We start from the raw sequence: 15870 nt of genomic DNA on the forward strand, positions 1-15870 counted from the left end.
CTGTTTTTCGCATGGAAGGGGCAGAAGACTAAATGGTAGCCCAGGGTGACGTAAATTCCATCTACGGCACTATTTGCGGGACACATTCTTTTTTGGGTCTTAACAGTTTGACGTGTGGTTTTTTTTTGCATTCGAGTGTACGTCTCCGCCATGGTTGGAAAAATATAGTATGTCTCGCTGGTCGTGCGGATTTATAACTGCCCGAATGTATTACTGGAAAGGAACGTTCTCGTGTCATACAAGGTAACGCTACCTGTATTTTGCACTCGCTTCACGTACTACCGTGCCTTTATTTTTTCGAAAAATACTTTAAAAATATATATATGTCCTTGGATCAATTTTTCAAACCCCGTTCAGGAGTGTATAAGACGTCCTCTCCTCCCTTTTCCTTCCCTCGAATCCGATAATTTTTATTTTATTTATCTTTTCACTCGGAGGGGAGGAAGGGGGCGTGGGAGGAGGGTGTAAAGGGGTGTCTTTTCACCCATGCGTACCACGTCTTCTTCGAAAGAGAGAGAGAAAGAAAGAAGAGTGTGCGTTGTGAGGGGAGAGGGAAAAAAATTGCAGATAGCATAAAAATGCGATAAGTGATTCAGTCATCAGTTATGGTCGCCATATTGCGTGACGTATATACATGCTTTTTTGTTTCGTCTTTTCCAGCCATTCCCTCCACGCAATCCCATTTTCTTCAGCTCCTCACTACCCACAAAGTCATCCGTAAGGCGGCAGGTCTTGGAGCCCTGCATTACGGATGAATATATTGAATATAATTGTTTTTTTATTATATATATATATATATATATATATATATATATATATATATATATATATATATATATATATATATATATATATATATATATATATATATATATATATATATATATATATATATATATATATATATATATATATATATATATATATATATATATATATATATGATTCCGTCCAACTAACACGGAAGTGTTGAATAACAAACTTAGACAGCAACAAACAATATAAGAACACATAAAAAGATCACTCACACGTTATTTATTGATCATGTCGAAGGAATTCAGCTCCGTCTTCATCGGAAGAAATAGATTTAATGACTGCCAGTGTGGTGCTAGGATGAAAATATGTTTTGAAAAAATGATGAAAACATTTATATTTATGAATATTTTTTGCATAAAACTTTCATTTAAATTAAATTTCAAACACATTTAAATATGTAAATTTCGGAAATATTTATTCTGACAAATATTTTAGAAATGGAACGCTCTTCGGCGACACACAATTATATTTCAACACAGATGTAGATTTTTAAAACAAAGAAACTTAAAGAAAGGAAATTCACATATGTAGTTTTGACGTTTCGACACGTCGTTACGTCGCTTTGACGTTACCGTCGTAACGTCAGAACTACATGCGTGAGGGTCCTATCTTATGTATCCTATACACACACATATATATATATATATATATATATATATATATATATATATATATATATATATATGTGTGTGTGTGTGTGTGTGTGTGTATAGAAAATGTATAAAAAATATATATTCACATATATGTACATATATATCCACACACACATATATATATACATATATGTATATAAGACTTTATTGCTCTACTCGCGGAGATTTTTGTATGTCATTTGCATCCCCTCAAGATTAAAGTGCACGTGTATTAGGATTCCATTTACGGGCGTTCTATTGAAGGCAGTCGTAGGCACGTTCCACTTCCTCCCCCTTCACCCTCAGTGCATGGGCGTTGAAAAGAATATCGTTTTTTTTTCACTCGTTTCCCTTCTTATTTTCGCCCTGTCAGACGGCGGCATCCCCTCAGGCTGTTGTGTTTACACCTTCAATTAGTCAACCTCTTTAATGGAGCAATTACTCTAAAGAAAAGAACATAAAAATGAGATTACCGGTCTCATTCGTTCAACCAAATGGCCACTCGACATTCCTCACAAGAGGATGACGCTTTAGATTCTCACGAGAGATTGTTTTGTAGAGGAATAAAATATCCTAAATGCCTTTCTTTTAGAGGTAATGGGCTGAAAATAGTAATAATAAACAAGCATTGAATTAGTTTGCGGGAGCCGTTGTTTCTTCTGTTTGCTCCAGTTTGTAGTTGATGTCTTCTCCCCTTTTAAGAGCTTCAAATTTATGGATGGGAACCGCCCGCTTTAGATCTTTCTAGCGTCTGCATTCCTTAGTGGTTTGTGTACAGATTGTTTCCCGAAAAGCAGTCACTTCATGTTTATTTTACGTAGTTCCATTCTAATTGCGGCAAACCCTGTTTGACTCATTTGGTAAAATGCAGCACTTCAGATTGAGTCCCATTAGACTCGGTCCTTTTTTTCCTATTGTTTCCTTTATCGCACGGGTTTCATTTTTTTGTCGTTCTTCATCAGCTCTCTTGAAAGGATTCCTTCATCAATCATTCGGACAATCCTTTTTAATCCTCTCTCCTCATTTTTAGTGAGCACCAGAGTTCTCCTCATACCATCCCCTCCGCTCCCTTTCCTATGCGGGTCCCAGTATTTCGCGCGCCCAATTATCGTAGGAGGAGTGGTGAATTCCACTCTCTGGAGTTTTTTTATTGGGTAGTGGGGTGTGTCAAAACGATAAAATAGATTCGGCCACCCTATAAAGGCGACCCCAGGCGTTTGTCTTAGGGGTAGCATAGTATAATAATCCTGTCGTCACATCTACGGTGGTCAACGTTTATCTCCAAGTGTGGGCTTGCTGTCATAACTATGAAGGATGTAATAGAGTGAAAGCATTATTCGTATTCAACTGATTTTCAGCATATATATTTGGAGGGAATGGTTAAATTGGCATGGGAAGAACTTAAGATTGTAATCAATGTCGAAGGGAATACGTAAAATCAGATTTGCAAATATCAATCAATGGTTGCCTTGCCCGTCAACTAACTGTGAACATTACGGAGTTAATTGGAAATTCTGTGCGGAAGGTATTTGATGATAATAAATGTGAACATGACAGTCTATGTGTTTTTGGAGGAAGTAAATATTTAGGTTAAATATTTAAATAGAAGTTCATGCAGGTAAACCAGACCAGGTGGAACAGTTTGCCATCTTGGAATTGTTCTGGGCTGAAATGGTCAAAGTAGTAGTGATATAAGGAGAAGAATTGCTTTGGACAAAGAAGATTTCGCAAAAAGGAGATAATTGATGACAGGGACGTCTACTAATGGCTGTATGATAAGATAGTGAAAACTTTAGAATGTTGAGTGGTTTTGTACGGCGCGGAAGCATGGAGGTCTCTTCCGATTGGAGACTTATGAGTTGCGGAGAAGAATAGAAAGGGTGAAATGGACACAAAGGAGAACAAATGAGGAAATGCTAGGCTTGGTGGGGAAAGAGAAAAAAATTTAAAGAAATCCAAAGGAATAAAAGTATTTTCATCAGATTTTAAAGTCCCATCCCCCTCCTCCCTCGCCATGCCCAGCACTTCCTCGTTTGTTTATCTTCCCTTTTATTTGTGTCAAGCCCAAACATCCACAAGATATAAATCATGAATTACACTTAAATCGATAAACCATTGGATATTAAAATGAGATATCAAGGGCACCACGTGAAATAATAATTTAGAGAAAATAAAACATGAATAGAATGCACAATGCACGCAGTGGAAAATTTGTATCCAATAGCCGCAAAATTTATTTTTACAATTTCATGGAAGAAAATTATTTCGTTCTCTTGTGTTCTAATGAGGATTAGTGAGAAGTTCTGTCTAAGAAAAATTGATGGAGCAATTCTATGCAAGCAAAATTGACAAATTATGCAGTTAAAATTACTTGGGTATTCACCCATCAAGTAACCACAACCCCGTTTCATAACTAAGGATAGAATTCAACAGATAATACTATCTCGGTAGTACCTGTTGGAGACTATCTTAGACAGTCAGTATGTACGTTACAGCTTAACAAGACATGTAGCAGAGGAATCCTAGAAACGAGAGAGGATACCGACACAATCGATGAAACTTTTTTGGGAGCAATTGTTGAAAAAAGCGTAAAGAAAAGAACCTGAAAAATAGAGTCATTAGACTCCACAATTTACATTGGAAGATATTGCCAATTACGAAGGAAGAAGACACTTGCCTAGACACGTGAAATATATGGAAACAAATAGATTAAAGCCACATTAGACGTATGTTAAAGCACACCTAGCACTTGATGGAGAATGTAACGGAACTTTATGTGGGACCACGTATATGAATCCCATGTACAACGGAAAGCTATTATCGAGTCATACGGAAATAATTTCGTGGTACACAGTAATTACATTTACAGAACACATGTACATATTCTTATTTGGTAGTCCGCCATTTAAAATAGGTTTTGGGATGAACTTAGGCTGAACACACCGGCATTTTTTAGCCTAGCCTAGCAAGGCAAAACCTGACACCCGCCATTTCAATAAACCCTTCTTCAATTCTGCTTACTTACTTCCTCCCTCCATTGCTTCTAACATACCAATCCCATTTCTACCCATTCCTCGCCTGTTTAACTTTCCCCTCCCCGTATATACCTTAATTTTCAAACACCCATCGCCAATCAAAATACTCGGGGTCCAATTTCCTTGCCTTCGTTGTATTTTTCCCAATACAATCCTCCATCATTCCATTCCAATATATACTCATTATTAGACAATTAATTAATTTGAAAAATTAATATGAATAGAAGATTGCTATTTGAAAAGCATGTAAGGGTAATATGTAACCACTTCACGGTAAAAAGATCGCTCAAAATACGTTTCCTCTGTTCCCTTTCTCTCCTATGGAAGAAATATCCCAGTTGCTTCGAATGTTAAACAGATCTTTAGATCTAAAACACGAATAAGAAAATTGACAAATTTGACTGTGCCACGCCCATCTTCAAAAGCAAAGGGTGTCATAAAATGCAAAGTGATTATTTTATCGGTCCGTCAGGCGATTCGAAAGACTAATTTTCGTACTTTGCACGCTTCAAAAGTGAGATCAAATCTCTCCCTTTCAGCTAGCAGTCGCCCTTCGCATTTACTTCTGACGTTGCCGTTTTATTTCCCTATTTTTCGAATTTGACAATAGCTTTGATATCCCCACCCCTCCTCAAAAGTGACACGACTCGAAAAAAACAACGTGGGGCCGAATGCCTTTTCGGAGTGGTAATTATGGCTTTTGTGGCAGGTGCCACGATTGCTTTCTTTAAGGCTGTATTGATGACTGGATTGCGTGATTCTCGAAGAAAAAAACTCTTTCCTTACATGCTGACTGCAGTTATAACGCAAATGGATATGTTCTTGAGTTGTTCCACGTGTAAATAAATATAGCATAATTCTAGCAGTCAAAATTTGTTATTTGTTATTTATTATTATTATGGCTGATAAGATATTGTTAAAGAGTCTCCGAGCGATGTGCTCAGATAAGGAAAAGGTCATATATGTAAACAGCGGGCCAAGACAAGTTCCGTTCCATTGTTCATTACACTTATATAATATATTTTTTTAAACTTTGATGAAAAACTTGTTAAAACAAAAAAGGTCACTCACGAGTTTATCTGACGTTTCAACGGCAAGACCATTTTTGTATTCTGAAGATGGCAGTTTTGCCGTCGAAACGTCATTCTTTGTTGTCCTGTATTTTTAATCGAAGGTTGCTGTGTATATCTTAATATGTATATATAATATATATGTATACATATATACATAATTCTATATACATACATATACAAATGTATATATATAATTATATATATATATACACATATATATACATATATATATGCATATATATTTATATGTGGGGGAGCGTTGGACTGTTGACTGGAGGGTCCCGGGTTCGATTCCCGGGCAAGGCACTCTGGGCACCTGCAGTTCCACCCAAGCAATGCCATTTTTCGGGTACCAGGTCTTCCTGGGAAACCATAACCGGCACAGGGAAAGGAACTGGCCCCCCTACACTGATATGTCAATTTCACACCCCGGCGGTCTTAGTACTGGGTGAACTCTACCATCACCTACCACACCGACCTTCGGGTCGACTGCTGTATTTTACTATGAAATTTTACTAATTATTTATTTTTGAGTGCCTAATTTGCTTCCAAAGCGTTGAGGAAAAACTCCATGGCAGGATATATTACCATATTCATTGAAACTAATCTGAATAAATTCCCGGTCCGTCGTGTATGATGATAGACGGGTCCCGCCCTTCCGCTTTGGATTTTTTTTCAAGAATTTCATCCGAGGATCTCTCAGGAGGGAACCTCGCGTGGTGCGGCTAATTGTTTTCGGCATCTCTTCATTCACTGAGCGAATCGATCGCTGTCTCCGCTCTTCCCTAAATCCTCGCGGGGGTAATCCCCTTCTCGTATCGCGTCGATGGTGTCCCGTTGGGAGGTGACGCCGCTGCATGCGACAATGCATTCTCGATGGTCAATTTGTGCGTCTGATCCTATCCCACCGAGCGTTATTCCCGCGGGCCGCATACGTACACCACCCCCGCTATTGTTCCCCGTATCCCCAAGACGGTCCTATGTATGCTATTCCGCCCTGTCCTGGAGCAGTGCTAGCAGTTCAAAACGATGCATTTGTCTCTTGAAATGTTCATTTGTATAGGAAAGAGGATTTCACGAATTCATATTCGCGCACCGTGAGGACGTTTTTGCTCCTTTACATATCTAGGTCAATTTTATTCCAACGCTCTGTGAGTTACTGAATGTTTTGTCTCTCTCTCTCTCTCTCTCTCTCTGTGCTTAAAAACGACCTTTAAGTGAATGTCATTGTGATAACATTTGTTTAATATCTAACTTTAGGTGCATTTAGTCATATGACGATGATAAAACAATGTCACTTATGTTTAGTTTTCACAGAAATTAGAATCTAAAATCGAATATTTTATCCATTCTCTTATGACAGTAAAAATACTACTACCGGGTGAATAATGGATTTTTGTTTAAAAAAATTGCCGAAACGGCATTGTTTGAAGGCGTTGGTATCTCGAAAATAGTTCGGAATTAGTTTTATGGTAAGTTTCAAATATTAATGAAGTAGTCATAGTTTACGAAATACGCAAAAATAGTTGTGGCTATACTTTTTCATCACTCGTTAAGTAATGCAGAAACTATGATGAAGCATTTACTCTTGTATTCACGATAAAAACTCTTTTTTACGCGTGATTAATCGTTCTGACACCTTATTACTGTTTAGATTTATATTTAAAAAAAGGACTTACCTTGAGGAATTCTTCCCTGAGAGAATATGAGAAGACTTTTGGTGTATTTTGAACCAAAAGTTGGAAAAAATTTCGTCTGCATTCATGCACTTCGCAAGCCACCGTAAGGGTGTGTGGCGGGGGCTGTTATGGCACCACCAGCCACATGTATAGAAATATTAACGCATACGTTCACTGCATACGTATTAGCTAATTGACAAAACACTCATATAATCTACACATTACCCTGTAAACCGGTGCAAGGCCGTGTAGCGGTGGGTGTTAGGTCACCAGTCTTAAATCCTCAAACCCAATCATTTCACCTCCATACAATTATTAGTTTGATTGTGCACTCGAAAAAAGTGAAATACACGTAAGGAAGTGATTGCATTGCAACAATATTCAATATCAGGATTCGCATATTCATATCATCGTGTAGAACTGTTAAAAAGATGGGTCTATTAAATAAAAAATTAACATGCAGTATATCGACACAATATTTACACTGCCAATTCGAATTATCTCCTATGCAATTACTGTCATCTCTTTTTTGATCTTTTACAGTACGAGGAAAAAACGACATTTTTTTAACTATCTGTTCTACTATCTATTTCCCTGATTATGTGTTGGTGATCTGATCTAACAAAGTAAATCGGTGCTTGTAATATGTCTAAACTGCCTCAAATTTGCGTTGTAAATTTAAACTGTATTTAAACCTACGGTCAACTAGTGACTTCCATCCTAATTCTTCCAATAGTGTCGTGAAACTACGCTTTCTTATTCTTAAGAACTTTTCACAAAATTTTTTCACTTGCGCGTACACTCATTGTACAAGCCTCTGTACATTTTTAAATAAAATAATAAGTTTGAATTAATCATTGAATTTTCGTTTCAAAGTTAATAAATTCTGGGAGTTTGGCTTGATGTTGTTATGATTTCGTGTCATTCAAATGAAGGGCGAATGATTGAACCTGTCTGGTGACGGTATGTATCCCTCTCTTGTGTTATCCCAATGGTCGACCCATATAATTTGATGCCGAAGTAATTGCCTCGATTAGGCAAGAAAATACAGGAGCCATTACCTTTCTGAAGTTTTGCCTGTTATATTCCTTTATTAAGGAGCTTCAAAGAAATCCTTCAGTATACACCGGCACCCTCAAATCTCTTTTCGTAGAATGTTTTTTTTAAATCTATTGTTTTTTCTCTTAATCTTTTCTGATTAAATTATTGACGTTTTTATCCGAGGATCCTAGTTACTAACCGCGTATTCCAAAATGTGGCCTCGTATTTTGGGTAGGGAGTCACCAGAAGCAAGATGAATGCCTTCACTAGCAGTTTTAAGTTTGGCGTAGAGAGAATAATTTTCACCCGTTAAATTTCATTGGCGAAGAATGGGAAATGTGAAGTGGTTGGGAAGGAAAACGAATTAATTTCTAGGCATAGTTGGAAAGGAGAGAGGTTTTTGAGAGAAATCCAGTTAAGGCAATAAAGGTTGATTAAGAGGATAAATTGAGTGGCGATTGAATTTTGAAGATTGTGATAAGAGGGAGGGAGGATCCTGGGAAAACGAGGAAGAGGGAGGTAAAAGATCGGCATTTTGGATCAAATTAATGGAAGTAGAAAGTATGCGGTGCTAAAGATTGTTTAACATGGGGTTAAAGGATATTTCATTTCAGACTAGTTACAACTTAAGGAGGAGAGTAGTTTGCCGTGCCAAGACTCTTTAAAAAGATTGTATCCGTCACGATAGTGCTGCTATTAAAACATCAACTCACACAGAGTTGGAAAGGATAAATTGAACTTCCTACGATCTCTTTTTTGACTGATTATATTATATAATATTTCTTTAAGCCGTAAAAGGTTTTTTACACCTCTTTGAAAGTAAAAAATGGGTGGCAATAGAAATTAGTGTGGTTAACGCCATTGTGTTTATTTAGTTTTTACCTTTTTTTTCCCTCACCCTTTTATTTTCCATTTATGTTTTTCTTTTGATTGTAGGGCTTCATTCCCTTCCATTTTCGGCTTTAAAAACACCATCAGACCATTGAGTATTTTGTTCACTTCAAATTCCCTAGTGATAATTGGGATGTTCCCGGTCTCCCGTGCCGGTCCCTGGCGAAGGAAAAACTTCCCGTAAACCACTTTGGGGTAAACAGTGTGACTGTGTGTGATACATTCCCGAACACGGTCCATGATAATAGGATTAATTTCGTTAGTAAATATATAACCGATAATAAATCTATTTGGGAATTACTCCCGTGTGAATGTAATCGTTTTTTAATATGTTGAATGTGTCTGAGGTGAGGAAAAGGAAATGAATTCCAACGCAAAAAATGAAACTTTTCCCGAAAGTTACCGCACAAATCTCTATCCCAACCTTTTTTACCTTCACAGAGGTGTAAAAAACCGCCTGAAGAAGAGTTTATTAGATTATTGTGTTGTAAAGGTTCACTTTTTTGGTGTAGAGCAAACCTTTTAAAAGTAATCACCGGTTAGTCAACGTGCCCTTTGAAAATCTACCTAACGTTGTAATCTATCATTAGTAATAATAATAATTATAATTTCTCTGGTAGACGGGATAACTACGAGACTCCAAGAAGAATTCACTGCCTTATAGAACGTGATATCTAATGAATTATGTTTCTGACAACATTATTAGTTTTCACTTACAACATTTTTTAATTCAGGACAATAAAATGAAACCTTACACTAATAATGTTCAATTACGATGATGGCTGTTGACCTAACGCCATCTGTCTTTCACTTTTTTGACGATTCGTAGGGTATGATATAGATATAGCATTATGCTAGGTATACTATTAAGCATGGCTATGTTGCATGCTACTTTTTATTTCCTTAAAAATATTTCTATAGAAAACGCTTATGTAAAACCTATCAAGTCTGAAATAATATTTGTTATATTTCTTAGAAATTGAATACTTGAGATGGCTACATTTACTATGCGTATATTGAAAATATATTTTAAACAAATTTATTATCTGTAGCCGTATAAAGTTATTAATGAATTATATCTCTCCTCTTTAATTCCCTTCGCCATAGAGTCCGGAAAATATTCAGTTTTTCCGCCCTCTTATCTTCCGACAAGAGAGTAAAATTTACGTCCTTCCGTTCCAACAATTTATTAAAAGGGAGGGAAGCGCGCGTTGCGTACTATTCTTGAGCCAAGAATGAGTCGAAAATGTTATGCCCCGAAAATAATATGTCGGCGCGTGCGGTTTTGATTCACCAGTTTTAGTCGAGTTAGCGTTATCAGAATTCAGTTTTGGGAGAATTTTTTTTTTCCTAGTGATTGGTGGCTTTTGCAAAGTGTGTGTGGATACTAAAGTAAAAAGTTTAATTTTTTGCAAAGAAAACAAACGAGGAAGTTCTGGAGTAGGAGAGAGGATTGTTGTTAAGGACTGCTCAGGAGGCCGGCAAGATCGATACAGAGAATTTTAATTGTGGATTGAATGTTGGCTGAAGGCTGAAATTGAAATTGAATGAAGGCTGTGATGGAAGGGGGGATATTAGTCAAGCGAGAAAGGAGGAGGAGTTAGAAACGTTTAGGCGTAATGAAGGGATGAAGGAAGTAATCAAAATTGAAAAAGAATACAAGGTAGGGTTGGGTATTAGGTTGTGTCTTATTAGAGGGAACTAAGAAATGTTGGAGTGATTAATATTTGCACCATCTAAATTCTACTTTATACAGTAGAATATTATTGAAATGTTGGATCAACAAAAGTTTAACAAAATATATTTTATAATTTTAGGCACGAGACCTTTCTTAAGCAGTGTCATGTCATTATTAAAAATAAGCATAATATTATAATTTATTGTCCTATTATAGATCTCCTTGAATGAAAGGATCTTACTCTTCTTTTGGTTGTAGATGAATTTCCACACTGCTCCTCGTAGCGTAGCAACCTCACCGCGTAAATCACTCCCGGTGTGCACGTGACGATAACCTCCCTGAATGGCGTCGCCAATGACAGCAGCATGGTTTAGCAGGTGTGAAAGTTCTTGTGCGGTATTTCAAAACTTGTTTTAGCCCCATATATCTGTTTACGCTGGGTCGACAGCAATGTTTCGCCATAACAAGATGATAGAACTCAACGGATCCGACCCCTGTTAGAGGGGTCATAGCGAGACACCATTTGACAATTCGGGGGAGGGACGAAGAAGCTATTCGAAGAGGACAGAGTAACACGAGGGATAACGGCAAAGTATTTTAAAAGTTTGCTACACACGCGTAAGTGGAATACACCTGATTTCGAGTAGTAGTAGTAGTAGTTTATTGGGAGGCGACCGACAGCTAAGGCCGTTTGCGGCATAGGGGATGGACAGGAAAGGATGAAGGGTGGAGAGAAACCCGGCGTCGACATTAGCCAACTCTTCTCGAAAGGCGCCAAGGGTCCGCAGCTTAACGTCCTATCAGACGGACGGTGTACTCACTCAAAAGGCTCTCCACAAAGCATCTCAAGTAGGGATCGGGATACCACTGAAAAATATCTGCCACCTCCGGGATTCGAATCCGGGCCATCTCGGTGGAAATCTTGTATGTTAGCCACCATCCCCAGGTGGAAATAGGATAGGCGTGTCGTACGGCAGAAAGTATACGGAATCGAATTATAGTTTAATGTAGTTGGTTATGTTTCGTTTAGACGGGCAAGTCAATGTTCGTATTACGATATTGTACATATAGTCTGCGTCTCTCCAAAACCCACCTTGAACGGTAGAATACCAATATTAAAAATAATAATTGCAAGAATAATGTCAAATACAGTCAATACGAGGGCAGTTCAGTAAGTACCCATGTTTGACGACAAAGGGCGTTCCTGAGGGAAGTTTATGTGATCATCTTGTACCACCATCTATCAAACAACGGTGAAACGAATTTCAGACTGATTTGAAGGCTAGTTTGGTTTGGCAGCCATTTGAGTAAGACGTGTTGCGTGATTTTCGCTAAGATGGAAAAAGAGCAGTATCGTTCGGTAATTCGCTTTTTGTTTTTGGATGGAAAGAAATACGAGGAGATAAAAGCTAAGTTGGATGCTGTTTATGGGGACACTTCTCCATCTATGACCACAGTTAGATATTGGTTCAACGAATTTAAACGTGGGCGAACATCTATTTTTGATGAGGAGCGACGAGGACGCCCAGCAGACGTGGTTACCGAGGAAATCATTCAAAAAGTCCACGCCATGATTCTCGCTGATCGATGAACGTAAGTGCGCGCAGTAGCAGAGGCCGTAGGTGTGTCGACCGGAACGGCAATTAATATTTTACATGATAAGTTGGCGATGAAAAAATTGTCGTCCCGATGAGTGCCGCGATTGCTCACGGTGGACAACAAGCTGATCCGACTGTGATCCGGAGTTGTCGCCGCCAAACTGCATGAACTACGTTATGAAATGCTGCCGCACCCCCCGTATTCACCCGATCTGGCTCCCTGCGAATTTATCTTATTCCCTAAGATGAAGAAATAGCTCGCGGGAAAAATTTAGCTCAAACGAGGGAGTTATCGCCGAGACAGAGGCGTATTTTGGAGAGTTCGACAAATCCTATTATTTGGTGGGGTTAAAAAAATGTCCGGAACGTTGAGAGAAGTGTATTTTTCTAAAAGTGGACTATGTTGAAAATAAAATTTTTTCTGAAAAAATAGTTTCTTCATTTCTAACACGGGTACTTATTGAACCGCCTTCGTATAGCGTGCCTTTTCATATTTCACTCCGTAACACTTCCGTTCAAGCATTCGGAATTTACTTTCGGCACTTAGACATATATTGCGCGGAGAATTTTCACCATAAAATCACGAATCTCCAGTCTAAATTTGTAGGAATAACTGAAGAATTGACATTATGGCTCAAAATACGTCATCAGAAATTATTTACATTTCTCTGGCGTGTCTTTAATATTATTTTTTTTACAACCGTCCACATTTTGCAGTATTACTTTCTCCGCAAAGGGCAAAGTTGTAAAAATGTATGTAGCCTTTTGCAGATTCACGGGAGGATGCATGAAAAGGGAACCCCTGCAGGAGAGAAATATTCACTCCCCAGAGACTCTTGGTAGGGGGTCGTTGGAGAAGGGTAACAGGGGTGTGGGGCCGGAGGACTGGGTTTCGGCAAGTTATTTGTTACCCAATTCCATGGAAAGTTTTGCGAAGACGCTGATATTGGTAGGAGGAGTCGAGAGTTTAGATGTGAGGTATGGGGAAGAGTATAAGGGGAAATGTGGGAGAGAGCACCAGTATCTGTATTCAGAGGGAAATGTTTAGGAAGAATCGTGTGGAATTCAGAACGTGTCAATAGACTATGCCTTCTCTTCCTTCAGTGTTGTTCTGTCCTCAAGTTGAGATACCTCACATGTTCTGAAAAACTTAGAAAAAAATATTTTAAGGCATTTTTATATACATTATATTTTAATAACGACCCTACCGAGGTATAACACCATGCTTTCACATGACAACATCTGCAAACTATTTTGTTTCAGACCGAGACCAACCAAGATAGTTAGTCATATAAAACATACTTGGTTATCCCAAACAATTGTTCTCCCAAACTGCTGAATTGCACTGTATGATTAAATATTTCTACTAATATATGAGTAAATGAATGCTGAGAATTGATGATGGAGAGACGGTGTATAAGGATGTTAAGAAAAGACTCGTTAAAACCCTGATGGCCAGGTTGTGTATGGCGCCGAAACATGGTCATGGAAGCAGGTCCATAGGCGTAGATTAGAGGCATTTTAGATGTGGGCGTAGAGAAGGATGGAAATGGTGAAGGATATGGAAAGCATACTAGGAATTGCTAGGCATGGTGAAGGAATTTTTGAAAGAAATCCAAAGGCGGCAGGAGAAAAATGGATGCTAAATACTTTTATTAGCAATGGGATGTTGAAGACTGTAATGTACAAAAAATGTGTAGATGCCCAAGGACAGTACTTTGAAGAAGATTAAGAGTTTGTGCTAATCTATTTAATTAATAAATTAAACAAAATAATTTCATTACTTTCAGAAAGCACCCTGTATAGAGGGAAGAACGTCAAGCAAATGAGGAATGGATATGAATAGGATAGGCATATCGAGCGGATTAAAGGGAAGGAGAAATTATGTTGGATTAAAGAAAGGTTTTCTGTATTTCATGTGTACAAATTTCCACATTATTTGAGAGTTTTTACTGAATATTTTTTGCTTCCTCCCCCTTATATCCTCCTTTATCACTTACCCTTCCCAACTGGTGCTTGCGCCCCCTGCCACTACCCTTTTTGGAATTGTGGGGTATTTATATAGTTCGTGATTTTCTAAAACGGTATACCTAAGTAATAATAGCAAGCATTGATGAATTACCCTTGGACAAGCTCAATTAAATGCTGAATATACTACCTCTGACGAATTCTCCACCCATCCTTAATGGCACAAATGACTTCATCAGTCGTCTCATAGTGTAATAATACTAATGCTAGGAATGTACCTCCTTCCCACGGAATTTTTGAAACTAACCACGCACTTTATCTTTCTTTTATTTTCCATGCAGTGTTTGGACGGCTCTTGGACAGTCTGTTGACTCGTTTGAGATAGAGAGAGAGTGGTTTTTTTCACCAATCGCAATGGAGGATCAACATTCTCGGTGTTCCCGGAATAGCTGGAGGAAACCCGCGGTGTCCTGGACTGTTCTTCTCGTGTTCACGTTTTTGGCAAAAGGTAAGCACGTATTTTCTTACAATTGCATATGGAACGTCATTAAGGAATAAAGAATATAAGGTATTTTCCAAACATTTTTATTTCAGTGACGACTTTAAATTTGTGTGGAAAAATAACTTTTATTCTGTATGCCCCAAGATGAATTTCCACGTCGTCAAGCGCGATACCATCGAGTTTAAAACGCCGTTCCTGAAACGCATCATCTTGGAATATGTTTTTCCATGGAAGCTATGATAGTTGGCATCGTCTCCATGGATACAACTAATGATAATAGTAATAATAATTTGGCCTGTTCGATTAGAATCGGGCAATTTATGGTTTCAATTTTTTTGGGGCACCTTATTTTTAAACCCCCAATGCAATTTCGTTATTTTTTTACAAAATGGGAGTTGAATGCCCTTCCTTTCCGTCGTTCTCTCCGTTCCCAATTTATCTTTTGTTGATAAATCTATCCAATATATTCCTAATCGGTTCCTCGTGTAGATATTTCCTAATTTGTTAGACGTTATGTATATATCCAAGGATGGCTTCCAGTTCGCGTCTTTCCTCGGCATCAATTGGACAATAAAGGACACTTGTGTATTGCCGTGTCCTCCATCATGCATTCACACGTCCCTATCTTTTTTTATTACCTATTTTCTTGAGGTATGATCTAAACTCCTCTTGTCCTGTTAAAATTTGCGTAATTTCTTTGTGAGTTCAGTTGATTCATATGGATACAACTATTGGATGAACTGTAAATTAATGAATAAATATTTTTATTATTCGCATTAGGTTGAAAGAAGCTAGAAAATTCCTTTCCTGAAAGAAGCCATTTTGAAATTTCTGTTTATCAGGAACTTGGCAAGTGTTGGTTTTGTTGCCTTGGATATATCTGGGAAATACTTTAAGCAAATCTGGATGATTTGGATATTTAAATTGCTCGAAATAATTTTAATGTGGATAACAGGA

The 15870-nt window shown here is 37.9% G+C and overlaps 1 protein-coding gene across 1 annotated transcript in view; it reads left to right on the forward strand.

The window, feature by feature from the left end:
- Cad87A (cadherin 87A) overlaps positions 1–15870 on the forward strand; it is a 627410-nt gene that overhangs the window by 80971 nt on the left and 530569 nt on the right. The window contains exon 2 of the mRNA XM_071599425.1: positions 14753–14919. Coding sequence (XP_071455526.1) covers positions 14826–14919 — 94 coding nt within the window. The 5' untranslated portion in view covers positions 14753–14825. The remainder of the gene's footprint in view (positions 1–14752; positions 14920–15870) is intronic.

Source organism: Hetaerina americana, unplaced genomic scaffold (assembly GCF_022747635.1).
Source record: "Hetaerina americana unplaced genomic scaffold, ioHetAmer1.1.p SCAF_11, whole genome shotgun sequence".
Classification (NCBI taxonomy): domain Eukaryota; kingdom Metazoa; phylum Arthropoda; class Insecta; order Odonata; family Calopterygidae; genus Hetaerina; species Hetaerina americana.